At 43.4% G+C, this 15,078-nt stretch overlaps 1 protein-coding gene across 2 annotated transcripts in view; it reads right to left on the bottom strand.

Moving 5' to 3' along the window:
- mta1 (metastasis associated 1) overlaps window positions 1–14,664 on the bottom strand; it is a 37,547-nt gene extending 22,883 nt beyond the window's left edge. For both annotated transcript variants that reach the window (XM_068721513.1, XM_068721514.1), the window contains exons 1-3: window positions 14,529–14,664; window positions 5,180–5,247; window positions 2,769–2,862 (exon numbers count right to left, since the gene is read on the bottom strand). In XM_068721513.1, the coding sequence (XP_068577614.1) occupies window positions 2,769–2,862; window positions 5,180–5,247; window positions 14,529–14,556 (190 nt within the window). In that variant the 5' untranslated portion in view covers window positions 14,557–14,664. The remainder of the gene's footprint in view (window positions 1–2,768; window positions 2,863–5,179; window positions 5,248–14,528) is intronic.
- Between the last annotated feature and the right edge of the window lie 414 nt (window positions 14,665–15,078).

Below are 15,078 nucleotides of genomic sequence, written 5' to 3'. Positions count from 1 at the left end.
ATCGACCCACCCATCCCCAGGTCTCTCTCTCTCTCTCTCTCTCTCTCTCTCTCTCTCTCTCTCTCTCTCTCTCTCTCTCTCTCTCTCTCTCTCTCTCTCTCTCTCTCTCTCTCCAAGAGCAAACATTCATCCTGCCACACCCAAAGTCTAGTGGGTGGTTAAGCTAGTCAGGACTACAGGGTGGCAGCGTCTCCACTGGTAGTGTGACAGCACTACTGGCATGAATGGTGGAGTGAGTCAAATCAAACGCTGCTTAGATTAACAAACTTTTTTAACATCGATTTGATTAGCCTGATCCATTTTTGTTTGCTTTGAAGTTTGTTGGTATGTTTACCAACACGTAATGTTAATGTAAAGTTTTAAGTCAGATTTGGGGTACTTGAGGCCAGACTGGACACCAGCAGACCTACTCGATGCACACTTTTAAAACTCCCCATGTATCAATGTAGAAAAGTCACAGGTTTGTACTGCATTGTGCAGTATATTCAAAGTGAATCATGTGGCCTGTTAAAGATAAGGCACTGTACGGCCTCTTTTTGTGTGAACAACTGAGTGCTGCACCATACAGACCAGACACTGTCCCCGTTATCCTCATTTGCACGACTCATTGCGTCTCGTCCTTCACTATGAGGACACCCATCTCGCTCCACCACCTAATAACACTTTTGCCATTATAAAAACGTGGTCAGACGACACTTAATATGAAATGCTTAAAATGTCAAGCACAACCTGGCCTTTACGCACGTTAGACGCACGATTTTGATGTTAGCAAGTCTGCAAAAGACAATTTTAAAAAAGGAGACGTCAGCCACCGTCTAACATCATGAAAGCATCATGAAAAACTCAAGAATTGTTATCTCTGCTTATCTTTTGCATTTCAAGATCATCTAATATTGTTTTTTGTCTAAATGTGGCTCGAGAGGATGACAGATACAGGATGGTTGGTGGTATTTTACCATCAAGATTATATTGAAGACGTATAACCAGTGAAGCTGCCCTCAGTCAGGTCTTCTTCCAAAAGACAGATCAATTCAACGTTCCTGAGCGCAGATGAGTAGAAAAAGATAAGGAGCAAATATAACTTTTGGAGATGCCCTGATCGTTTTTTTTTTTACAGCAGATACCAATTTCTGTGTTGTTTTCATATTGACAATCACTTGTAAAGCTGTCCAGAAAAATCATTTCAACTGCTCTGAAGTCAGCGTAAACCACCATAAATGTTAAACGTTAGAATCTGGCAGGAGCGGCTTTGGTTATTAGCAAGTATAAAAGTAATTATTGATATCAATTAAATGATTGACAATCAAAATGTCAATAGTTTAAGTACTATTCCACATTTATAGAGTGAACAGTGAGGGGTTGAATCTGACCATGAAAACCAGCTATCATCACAACACATGTGCACAAAATAATCACAGAAACTGCTCTTTAAGACTATAACAAAAGCATACTAAACCTCCAAGCAACAAACAAGCATGTGGAGAGAAGTGTGTGTGTGTGTGTGTGTGTGTGTGTGTGTGTGTGTGTGTGTGCGCGCGCATGCAGAAGAGACAGAGAGAGCAAGATGGTGGACGTATTCACGTGAGTGGTTACGCCACACAAGGCTCCAAAATGGCAGGGTTACCGCGATTATTTAAAGACACAGAGTGTCTTGCGTATGAGACACACAATGCTAACGTTAGCAGTTAGCTCCCATAATGCCATAATGCCAACGTTACCATCTCTCCTCCTGATGATTCCAACACAGATTTGTTGTCCACTATGTAGCACCATCAGGCATCGGTGACGATCTCTCGGTCGCATATTTTCACTGAATATCGGCCGATAACGATGGGCAGTGATACTTTACTTCACATTAAATGGTTATTATTATTGTGCAATTAGTCTGTGGTTGACAGGACACACACACACACACACACACACACACACACACACACACACTCTCTGAGGTGAGCAGTGCCTTGAAGGCATCACTTGGGAGGCAACCTGGACATTTAAGAATGGCTCTGGCCTTTAAGAGGTTCACTTTTGTCACCTGTGACTTCTAACACGCTCTCATTTACCACTAACCATCTTAAACTCACCATCTCCATCCTTCTGGACTTGTGTATTACCCCCCCCCGTCATTGTTTATTTCTTAAATCAATCGTGTCTCGCTCTGAAAAACATCCTGGTGCTCGTAACATTAAAAGGCTGCTTGAGGTAGAGGAGCCCGGTCCAAGTGTGCCTGCTGCTCCAGATACTGCAGTATGTGCTCCGAGCTCTGGAGAACGGCACCACATTCAAGCACGCGCTACACACCCACGCTTAAGAACACACACACACACACACACACACACACACACACACACACACACACACACACACACACACACACACACACACACACACACACACACACACACACACACACACACACACACACACACACACACACCAGATCGAACACCGTCTGCAATCAGGCCTGTCAGAGGAGGGGCTGCTGCAGTCTGGACTGATTCTTTCAGCTCAGTAACCGTGCACAAAAAAACCCCTCAATTTTGTGCCCCCCCCCCCCCCCAATGTGCAAACAGGCCGTACAGTCCCACCAAATCCCCAAATAAGAGTTGTACTTTCCGGTTCAGGTTAACCTTCTTGACTAGAAGGCACCGCAACTTTGCAGTGTGGAAAATCACTGAAGGAGGGCCGCCCGAAAAGAGACGTTTTTTAAACCCCCCTCCGGTTTTGCGTGTTTTTCTAGACTGGCTGGGTTACGGTCGGTCACTCACTTGCGTGTTTGTCTGCCAGGGCGATGAGTGTGCCGGAGATGTCCCTGCGCCGGTAAAAACACACCACTTTGGCCTCCACGTTCCCATTGGCTGTCTGCGAACCAGAGACAATCGACGTTACCACGGCAACAAGTGGTGCGCGCGCACACACACACACACACACACACACACACACACACACACACACACACACACACACACACACACACACACACACACACACACACACACACACACACACGAAAAACCCCATAGATGAGGCTAGTTCTTAACTATGGCTGAAAACACAGTGTGAGACAACAGCAAGTCTCCAAAATCACAGAGTGTTGCAGTTATCAGGACGGTGTCTGTGCAGCACTAACATTCATTTATTCCTCGTGATGCTACATTCATATGTGGATATCACGTGTTTAATTAGGAGCTGATTGACTATTTTTAATCAAACGAAAACGGGGTAAAATAATTGCTTTTTTTTTTTTTATTAGAATAAAAGCAATAAAGCTCATTAAGAAGATGATTTGTAGCTTCTTTTTTTTTGTTACTCCATGCACATAAAAGACTGAATAAGAGAGTATTGACTAACTGTGGTTCTGTAAAGCGTTATCATATTTAGATCTTGTTATAGGTCGAGCATATTGGATTAGGATCTCTCTCGTGACTCCTACCAGAGAGGAGGCTGGATGAAGAGAAACACAGCCAACATGCCGGATTTCTGTAGCACTGCAGTTTTTCTACTTTTCCAAATCAGCGAATAATTAAAAATCCAATTTCCACATTTCTATGTTTGACAAATGGTGCAGGAACGAGCAAAACATAATATCCTCATTTAGGATTTTATTGTATGACAGCAAACTTAATTTCTAAATAAATGAAGGACGTTTAAAATTATTTTTTTTGTTTCGATTTTGCTCTTTTGTTGAGTGTCGGATTGACATTTTTACAAAAGTCAAATGAAGAAATATTCTCTTTGTGCATGAAAGTTAAAACTGCAAACCTCACTACAGACAAAGAATGAAGCAGAACACAATGAAGGATAACAAATAAAGAAGCGACGAAGGTGTATAGATATATATTATAGTCAGCACTATGACGGGAGTAAAAGGTGTGAAAAGAAAAAGCAGGTCTATGATCATGAAATGTATAATAAGCAGCACAAAGCAAAACTTTACAAAAATGTAAATCGTTTCAAATCACTACAGTACATCGGTGGATTGGATTTAGTAAGTCAATGTCTTTTTGGTGATTCTTTGACATTTCAGTAAAATCACAAAGTAAAGCACAATTAAGAGTGTGATTCCCATTTAGCATTGACATTATAAATTCATGAATATGTATATGTGCAAGTTAAAACTGTAACCCTTCTGCCCAATTAAAGGAGAACATAAGAGAAGACGACAGGAGAGGAACTGGGGGCGTCACGAGTACACGAGAAAATGCTAAATATTCACCTGCGAATATGAAGCGCCTTGGGCTTTTATTGTGAAAGGAGGAAGGGAAGGAGTGAATCTGGTGTGCACTTCCTTTATCAAGGCTGGGAGGACTAATACATTTCGCCATCTTGTTTCGGACTACGGAGCCGTGTTTCATACATAACGTTTCACACAACGTGATCGGTTGATGCCTTTATTAATTACCATTTACCTTTATTTAATCAGTTATGTCAAGTGAGAACCAGTTGTCATTTACATTAACGATCAGTAACAGGAGGAAAGACAAAATAAAACGCAGATCATTTGAAAGCTCAGAAAAATCAACCCTTATTTTATAATTTATAAGACATCTTAAAGTTAAAGACATTTAAGTGTACATCAGCAACGTACAGATCAGACTACTGGCCTTCAGTTCATTGCTTTTCCATAGTTTTGAGCAGCTGGCAGTCGTTAAGACTTTCCTCTAAACTGTTCTACGCTTTCTAAACGTGCATCTCGAGACCTTATGGAAGAGAAACTCAGAGATCCCAGAGGAGCAGAGCGACTGACAGTGACAGGCAGAATAGAGGGCTCACTCCGAGCTCTGCGTCAATCACACTAAACAGCCTCCGTATTATCCGGCACAGGGCGGAGACAGCGGGCACCTGTAACTAGTCCACAGAGACGGGCCTCTTTTTCTGCTCCTTTGACTGAACAATGAACAACATGGCAGGCTGGGACCTAGCAGACAGCATCCAGGGCAACATCATCAGCATACTTGCGCCGACGTATCAATACAGAAAATGAAAGATTTCTTTAACACTACAAGACAAATGTAATTTTGTTATGCTTTAGGGATGCAGTTAACATCATGTAAAGGCATTTCAAATATATAAGATCACTAACTTAAGTCAGTATCCTGTCAATCTAACAAATCAGTGGTACGGTTGAGACAGACGTGATGTACGGCCGTTAGATCTGTGCTGCGTTCAAGTAACTCACCTTGTTCAACTCCTCTATCCTCCTGATCAGCAGTGGGTTACTGGACGAGTTCTCAAAATAAACGTAATCTGCAGAGGAACAGCACGAAGGAGAAGGAGGGAGGAGGAGAAGAAGAAGGAGGGAGAGGGGAAAAGAGAAAAGAAAAGAGCAAAGAGAAACGTCAGTCAGCATTTCGAGGTCATCCAAACGCTCAGGGTGACTTCCAGTTGGACCGCACTATGACAGCTTAATAAGTCAACACAGACATCCCCCCCAAATGTTGCTTTAACTCAATCAGGTTCATTTCATACACAGGAGATCCAGTTGAAGTTGGGAGGTCTGACTGAAAGAGACGTTGACGCACCGACACACAATAAATCGGGCTCTGCTTGGAGCTTTCCATTCAGACTGCAGCCTTGTACCTCCTCGTTCTTTCTTTGCCTTATTACCGCCGTTTGCATTCATGGTGTGCCTGCATTTTGTGCGGGTGCGTATGAGAGACTGCACAAGCTTTACCACGCATGTGTGACTTGACTATGCATTCAAGTGTGTGTGTGTGTGTGTGTGTGTGTGTGTGTGTGTGTGTGTGTGTGTGTGTGTGTGTGTGTGTGTGTGTGTGTGTGTGTGTGTGTGTGTGTGTGTGTGTGTGTGTGTGTGTGTGTGTGTGTGTGTGTGTGTCCTGGCACCGCTCCAGGCCCGTTGGAGGCTTAGCTCTCACCAGGATGTCCCCACAGGCCCCGGTCTTGGTAGGGTGCCTGGTCTTAGCCCTGCATGTGTCTTGGCTGAGTGCTGTCAGATTATACCCCACACTTGGTTGGCTGCCTGGAGCTGGAACTATCCTCCCTTCACCCTGAACCTCACCCGCCCATACCCCATCCCCCACGCCTCCCCCAGGGCCCCCCCGTTTTCTTGACGGAGGAGGACAGAGATCGCCCCGAAATTCCACTAGCGATACCGCGATACACATCGAACTGCTTTTATTCCCCGCACCTCCTGTGTCGAAAACTGACACAGTCATCATGTTTTCACCGACGTGCAGATCTAACTTGCATCCACTTAGCCAGAGTTGGAGCAAAGAATCCACCTACAAACACCTGAACACTGTAGAAACAACTATCTGCAGCGTATCTTGTATTGTGGACCACATCTTTTTGGTAGAATATAGACTTGTACTTTGGTTGAGTAAGAACACAGTGAACAGACACACACACTATACGTGTTACAGATTCTCAACTGTAAGAACTTGCTTGATTTTCTAGTGAATATTCTTGGATGTAGTACTCAAGGCTGGTATCAATGTCAAGTACAGTGTCTTGTGTAAATGGTAAAATAAATATATATTATAATTTCCCAGAGCCAAAGGGGACATCTTCTGGTTTTGTCCACCCAACGGTCCAAACCCTTTGACCCTGTATTTAACCCATCCAAAGCAGTGTTAACAAAATTGAAGATCAGCGTCTTAGACAGTAAGAGCCGGGGATCGAACCTCGTGGTTAAAGGACGACCCGCTCTACCCGCCGAGCCACAGCCGTCTCTTAACAACCATCTACTTTCCCTTCGCATCTCTACTCGGTCTTGACTCGAACGCAGTACTGCTCAGACTCATCTCAGGAGTTTCTCTCGACTACAGGACTGATTTTCTTGACGGTTAGTCAGACAAAACAAGCAAACAAGTCGCTCTGGGAGACTCATGGGCATTTTTGTTATCACTTCCTGACAATTTAAAAAGACTTAAGAATTAGTTTCACATTCAAACATGATCACATTAAACATGTTGGCTGATCTCATATCCCTCCACCCACATGCATCTCTAACAGACCACAATGCAAAGCAGCCACTGATTCTGGGTTCACACCTTTGACTGGAGAAACCTTTGGCTCCACTCTCCCTATTGGCATTCCTCTCTCCACCCACACATACACCACTGAACACAACAGATTCACACCAATTTGCAAATGTAATTTATCTCCAATTACCGTAGCTAAAAGCAGGGACACTGAAGTGAATTCAATAAAATACTTCCTAACGTGATCCTTTGAATAAAGATAGAAGAGTGTAACACTTCCTCTCAAGGGTTAACTAAAAAGCAGCAGCAGAAAGCATGTCGAGTGTAATTTCAATAACACAATCTCCTGGCAACTGCATCCTCGCCGACTGCTCGACATCGCTACGAGACGAGGAACGTCACTCTGCGTCCACCCTTCACCCCCAAACAGCTTGTTACCAGACTCCGCTGCCACCGGGACATCTTCGTCCCGCTGGTGAATATCAAATAGAGCCAACGAGACGCAAAATGAAGATATTGTGCCATCGCTTTCTAAAAACACGCAAGGGGAGAGGCAGGCGGCCCCGGAGGCCAGAGGTCAGAGAAACCGGCTTCTGACTGGCTGTGATGATGATCAGAATCCGGCTGTGAAACCGAGGACTGGGAAAAGAGAGTGAGAAAAGGAACCGTTGATGATCAAATATATATTTTCAAGCAAGAATTACAAGCACAGGATGCTTCTCGCTTTTCAGATGTGAGGTTAGGCTGCTCTAATCCAAGGAAACAAGAGGATCTTTTAGTGTTCTTGCAACAAAAATTGCAATTTGTAGACGTCACATTCAGCAATATTTTCTTCTATTTCACAGATCAAAAGAATAAACTGGGATGACTGAGAAAAAAGCTGGTAGATAAAGTCGAGACGCCCTGAGAGTAACTCCGACTTTACGACTTACATGTCAATTCATTTTAGATTAATCTGGGAGAAGTCTTGAAATTTCCTTGAGTCAAACTCAGAAAATGGCTGCGGTAAGTTGGCAGAGATCAATGTGAACAACCTTAAATTAACAAAGATGTGAAACCGGGAAAAAAAAAAGAAAAGAAAAAAAGACACAAATCATCTCATTTTAGAAGCTGTAACCAGTAAGTTTGGCCTTTTAGCTTGCTAAATTAATCAAACAATACATCATATAAAAATAGTTAATTCTCTGTCAATCAACTAGTTGACTAATCACCTCATGGTTTCAGCTCTAATGTGAATGTACGTATCGTAACTGGACACGCTGGTAATAAAGGGAAGTATGCCTGCTAAGAGAGAAAACACATCCTGGTCACATGCAAGGTAAAGTAAGAGTGTCGAAGAGAACCCTGATCAAAAAGTAGTTTCACGCTCAAATGCAGGGACGGGTCTCATGACAAACCGCAGAGAGAGAAAATGTTTTTTTTCTCTTTCTTTTTTTGCGGCCTTCAACGCTCGCCCGCTCTGAGGGACCAATTAATCCAGAGCCAGAATGCGTCATGACCATTTCAAACTGAAGCAGAACCACATGTCAAACATTCACTTTTGCTGTGGGGTTGGGTGTGATTCCCCTCCGCCACACAGTGAGTTTTGTTTTTACGTGACGAGAGCCCGTCTTCCCGGTGCATTTTGGCGCCACTGTGAAGGTGGGGATACTGGGTGCAGCTCGCCGACTTCCTTTTTTCCTGGCTCAGACTTAAAGTTACCAAAAGACGGAGTTCAAGCTGCGTCCCCTCCTTGCCGCCTACGGCAAGAAAAACACAAATACGGTTAAGTGACAGTCAAGAGTGGGCTGTTTGGAGTGTTTGGAGTTTCCACCATGTGAGGAGCTGGAGCCTGGTGGAGAGCGAGCTGGAGAGGAACTCAAAATGAGAGCAACAGAGAGAGAGAGAGAGAGAGCCTGTAGGCACTGAGCAGCGTCACTCAGTCTCTCCATTTTCCCATCAGCCCTCCTGCCGCCTCAATCCGCGTATATAACCCCCCCACTACCCACTCTCCATCCCCCGCTCCCGGTCTGGCAGCCAATCCGCGAGCACCGGCGCCTTGTGACGTCGCGGTGCAGTCGAATTGTGCGCAAGCCAATCGAGGCACGTTACCGAGCCCCAAAAGAGAGAGTCTGCTGGGCAGACTCAAACCAGGCCAGAGAGAGAGAGAGAGAGAGAGAGAGAGAGAGAGAGAGAGAGAGAGAGAGAGAGAGAGAGAGAGAGAGAGAGAGAGAGAGAGAGAGAGACAGACAGACAGACAGACAGACAGACGCAGTGACGAGAGAGAGGGGGGGAAAACATGAGATAACTGATGGGCCGAGAGAAGTACAAAGCCGAGCAGAAATGTAGAGTGGGCGAATGAGTTAGTAACAAAGTTAAATTAGGATCAAACGCCTGAGACGATAAGACGAATAAAAAAGGAATGTTGGTTTACATTGAAGGTGGAGGACTAAACATACGACCACACACACACACACACACACACACACACACACACACACACACACACACACACACACACACACACACACACACACACACACACACACACACACACAAAAGAGACTTTGGCACAGTGCACCCTACTTATGGATCGCCATCCAAACTACGCACTTATATGTTAAAACAGATCCAGTTTCTATAATCGGTCAGTTTCTCACGAGGTTATCGGGCTTAATTGTTCATTTGGGACGTTATAGAGGGTGCTTTCCAAAAACCTGCCCGGCAGAATTCCAGTATGTCACCTGTACCTATTAGAGAAAACAAAAGTACCACATGTGCGAGATGCATGACGGACAGTGAAGGCCGTAAAAACATCTCTGTATGGTTTGGCATCTTAAATGGAAGAAGTATTACACCGTTTTGTCTATTCCAACACGTGTAAAATGTCTGAAGATACAACTAAAGTTTTGCAAAGACTGTTAGTCAGTTGCTTAACAAGTTAGCAAGTCATGATTGACTGACAAGTCAGATTGTCACATTTGAAATTTCAACTTTTTTTAACCGCACCCGATTGCACATAGGTCAGGAACCCTGTAAGGTTTCGCAACAGAGAAATGAAGCTCTGATAACGGCATCAACCACGTCACCTCTCAACATTTGGTGATCGCCCGATGTTGAGAATCAAGACTTAAGCAATACCCCCCCCCCCCTCGCTGCTACGCAACACACAGGAAGCAAACAGCCAAACCTAATGGGTGCACCAGTTCAAGCAGGCATGGGCACAAACTGGAGGCATCGCTGGGAGAGTCGGGCCAACTCACAAAGTACTAGAAAGGTGCAGCATGGTCTGGGTGCCAATATCAGAGCTGAGGTTGTTTTTTTTATCAATACAAAAAAACTTAACAAAAGAAACCAAACATCTCAGATGCAACACTTCTAAAAGTCAAGACTCAGACCGTCGTGGGAAGGATGGGGTTTCTGGTAATGACAGCTAGCTTTTAAACACGTTTGATAGCACTCTAATACGGTCAACCCATCCATCTCACCGAGTCCCACTCGTCATTCTTGCTTTCAGATTTCAGATAAACGTCTTTCACTGAACATTCTGCAACTCTGCACTGGCCTTGAAAATAATCCACATTGGACCCCATTTCATGCAAAACAGAAAATATGCCTTTATCATAAATGTCGGAGTTAATTAGTGATGTTTAAAGCAGAGAGGGATTATTTTTTTCTATCTCTTAAACAGCGACTGCTACTTCACTCCCATCATGCATCTGTCTTGCTCTAATTCAAAATGGGATTGTTCAGCGAATGTCCGTAGGTTTTTACACAAAACCTCTCCCTCCAACAACTATTTTAGGGCGGGAACTACTTCTTGAAATCTAAATATCCGAGGCGCCGCGAAGACGCCACGAGGCCAGATAGCCTGCAGCGAATGCCATTAATTGTGATGGGTGTATGTGCAGTAATGAGGCGATGGGGACACTTGTCATGCATCTGGCTAAATGATCATCCTGAATTTGGCAGGATGGCAAGTCTTTAAAAACTTAACTCTGCGAGTCCACCCACCAGACCTGCAAGAGAGAGAGAGCGAGGCGACTGCCAGCGTGGGAAAAATTAACACCAGCCACCAGCCAAACAAAGTGTGGGCACTGTCAGAGTTTGTAAGTTAGTCAGTTTGTATATCAGTAAACATTACAACACCTTTAAGCGGGGTCTGAATCATAACTGGCAGTACGGAGAAAGTCCTCACCGGCCCAACGGCCAAAAGCAATGTGAGCATGCACGACAAAGTTTGTCACTTTTTAAGTTGGTGAACACATTCAGCACATTCTGTGCAAGAGTTGTCACACTCCAACAGCTGCAGTTACAGTATTTATTCAAAAAGGATGGCTTCACAAATCAAGATTGTCTTAAAACAATAGCCGGGTGCTCGTATGAAACAGGCTTTGCTTGCTGTGATCATTCCTTCTGTTTATACCGGCTATCAAGATTCTCTATTAAAACAAACAGTCCTTGTCCTGTGCAAAAATACATGAGGTTTATCTGAAGCTAATATCAGGCTTTAGCAGTCCTAGTGTGCATCTTCTAAAGTTAGTCTTTTTAGTACTTCCCTCATTGTGTTATCATCCCAGAAAAACTGAGGAAACACTGAGGTGGGTCCGTTACTGTGGAAGATACCCACTTGATTCGTCTAACTAAGGCTGCGGTCAGAGAGACACAAGACACCCCCCTCAGTCATTTGTATAGGAGCAGTCCGGCGATGCAACGTACAGAGCTAAAGCAAGAAAAAACACACAAAAACCACATGGTTGTCTGGCAAAAATAGTTAAACCTGGCTTAACTTTTGTCACAACGTCCCGTCATCCAGCAAGGCACCGCGTTAGCCAATCAAATATGTCCACTCTCCCCCATCACTTACACTGGAAGTACATTAAAGGATCTTTTAATGGCTAGTATGAACAGGAGGACCGATTAAAGCAGTTTTTAAATGTTCATACGGGCACATTACTATTGTTTTAACACAGACTTGAAGAGAGTAATTTTTGTGTGAACACGTTTTTTCACGACACTTGTTTGGAGCTTTTTACCACTTCTGTGGTCTAGTGCACATTATCTTTGTTCTAGCCTCTCTTCCCTTCGCACCATTTCAATAAGACTTAGAACATAGCCTATACTTAGTCACCAACACTTTCCTGCAGTAGCGCTGCCGGCGCAGGAAGAGCGGCGTGTGGCCTGCAGGATGAAAACAAAGACATTGGGGCCTACGGAGCGGAGCCAGCTTTTGTTCACAGTTCAATCACAAGAAGGGAAGTCATTGCTTTTCCAAGATGATCCTGCATTGTCTTACAAAGTGGCGGCCATCTTTCCAAGGGCCCTGCTTTGTTCTGATGTTGAGTTGAACTCGTCTCAAGAGAACAGCAAGTCAATTATGAGACTTATTTTTGGCCTAAATTCGGCTCATTTTCGATCTACATTATTATTGTGAGTGTGGAAAAAACAACATAATGGTTTGTTTATTCAGTAATGTGATTTGAATTCTTTGTAGTTTCAGATTAGTTTGGGTTATTACACAATTAGGCATATTCATAATGTTTGTATTTTGTCTACCGAGAACGGACAATAACTTGCAGGTTAATATGATCTAAAAGAACAACATGGTATGCGGTATCAGTTAGTTAATCTTAATTTATTCAAGAGCTCTAACTCAGAACAAGATCACTTTTCTCCAACATCACGCTCAAACACATACACACTAATTAAAACATGTTATTAGAAATATGAGCTAGTAAAGCATCTCAGAGGAATGAGTGTCTCCAACTTCAAGCTGTGCTGCAGCTCATTCCAGCAGAAAGGTGCCCACAAAAATGTGCATTACAACGTCGAGTTAGAAAATGATTATTATGCGTCTACAGAGTCAGTAGCAGTGGGCCTAATATCGATCCTTGAGGGATCCCTTCATCAATATCAACAGTGTGAACTTGTGATCAACACGCTAAAAAGCCTCGGACAGAACTACAAAGAGTGCAGAGTGAAGCGAGTTCACAAACGTCATCAACAGTTGCAGGAGTTGTTTTGCTATGACCAGACCTAAAACCTGACTGCTGCCTCCAGGAGGCCACAAAGTCGTCAGCCGACCTGTGATTCTAGGATTTGGGAACGACCAGACAACTTGGCAATAGGTTGATAGTTGTTTACGGTATTAATGTAAATAGTTACTTCAGTACGGGGACCAAAACACACCACCGTAAAGCTACGAAGACGGCCGACAGACGGGGAAATCGCATCAATCACAAATTTGTACTGTTTTGCAAGAAAATTTGTTTTCTACAGATAACATATATAAGTTCAGTTATCGTCTCAGAGTGAAGAGATGTACCAAATTCAGCAACATTTGGCTGATGAAGTGTTAAATTTCTGCCTGGCTCAGGAGATAATCCTGTTCTCATGCAGGTATAGGCCTCGTTTAATTTGACTAAATACGAGGGCTATGACGTTCACTATGAGCTATTTTTGATACATGCCAAGAGAAGTCAGAGCATTCCTGATTCACGAGATAATGGTCGGTGATCGCATGTAAATACATCTGGAGAATGAAATCAGGCTCGCTTTACCTCCATCTCCTTCTGACGTGCACATGTGTGCATACAGTTAAAAGAAGTATACGATTTGGCTACCCAACTATGAACAAGGAGAACATCAGACCTATCCTATTAATAGTTACACCTTCATCTACTACAGTGGACACCTCTCATGGCACACCTTTATATGATTTTGGGACAATTTTTGAAAGTGAATTTTTAATAGAACATTTTACTAGTAGTCTAATACAACGTAACGTTCAGTCAAAATTCTGCAACACTTGTGTTTTTCTTTTTTCTAGTGTGTAAAGCATCTGATGGTCCCATGGTTATAGTTTCTTTTCTGCTGTTTAGTCCTTTCTCAAAGAACTATGGTGTGGCTGCAGTAACTATTTTCACTCAGTACCTACAGCATATGAATCAGAGCAACAGAAGAAGAAAATGAGTGGGAAGGGAAAACAGGAATCTTAATGAGGTATTAACTGTGCACAAAAAAAAAAAAAAAAAAAAAAAAAAAAAAAAACCCTGTTTAAAGATTTGAAATGCATCTAATTCATTTTTTTATTATCCCATCTTAAACTTTTTTATCTTCCTCTTTCTCTATAAAAGCATCTACTTGCTGCTTCCCTGCACATTTCCCTGTGTTCCTGCAGGCTAGTGGGTTACTAATAACGTTGCTTGTTGTGAAAGAGTATCCAGGTCAATAGTTGAATGGCACGCAAAAACTTTTACAATACGTTCACCCTGCTACCTTAAATATATAGAAACACAATGCATCACTTCAGATGCATCAGCATATCGAAGTAGTAGTTTGGGAATCATCGTTAAGTTACAACCAAAACACAAAAGAAACGAGGGGGGGAACCCAGCAGTGAGCGAACCAGTACTCTTCATCACCATCCTCCTCTTCACCACCATCATCATCATCTGTGAAGCACAAGGCTCTTTAGCTTTAGGGAAATAAAAGAAGGGAAGGAAAGACGGACCACGCTCTGTAAATACCAAAGACCCGCGGCGGACGAATCCGCCATAAAAACATTTTAAAATGTCCTCCCCACCACCTCCTCCACCACCTTACCTCCAACCCGGTACATGTTCGCTGCCATGACTGCCCCCGGTCCCTGGCTTCCTCTCCAGGTAGAGGGGTGGCTCTCTCTTCTCTCTCGCGCTGCCGGAGCTGTGTTAGCACTGCCGCCGCTGTGTGTTGGAAAATGGTGGATTGATCAATACGAAACAGACTAGCCGAGGGACCTTAAAGAGACAGTACACCTTATTTTATTTTTTTCTAAACCCCGAAGTTCGGCGGCAGTATTAGGTAAGGGGGGAAAGTAGTGTCACAAATAACTAATTGCATTACTAGTTTACTGTTTCAACCGTAAACTACTAGTATGTTTCAAAATGAAGCTCCGCCACGGGCTTTGTTGTAGTCCCACACGTGACGTCACGGACTTATCTTTCTATATCCCCGTTCACTTCACGTTAGTTACTTAGTTAACGTTACCTGCGTAATTAATTAGTATGCTACTCGTGTAGCTGCTAGTTTAGGTGATAGATGGGAGGAAAAGAATAATCTCAGTTTTCCCGTGGATGTTAAATGGAAACGGTTTTACTTTACTGCCATGATGGAG

The sequence above is a fragment of the Cebidichthys violaceus genome, unplaced genomic scaffold (genome assembly GCF_023349555.1).
Source record: "Cebidichthys violaceus isolate CVI_PGR_0920_01 unplaced genomic scaffold, fCebVio1.0.p SCAF_28, whole genome shotgun sequence".
Classification (NCBI taxonomy): domain Eukaryota; kingdom Metazoa; phylum Chordata; class Actinopteri; order Perciformes; family Stichaeidae; genus Cebidichthys; species Cebidichthys violaceus.
Note: the sequence above shows the minus strand (reverse complement) of the source record. Positions and strands in the feature narration are given on the sequence as shown.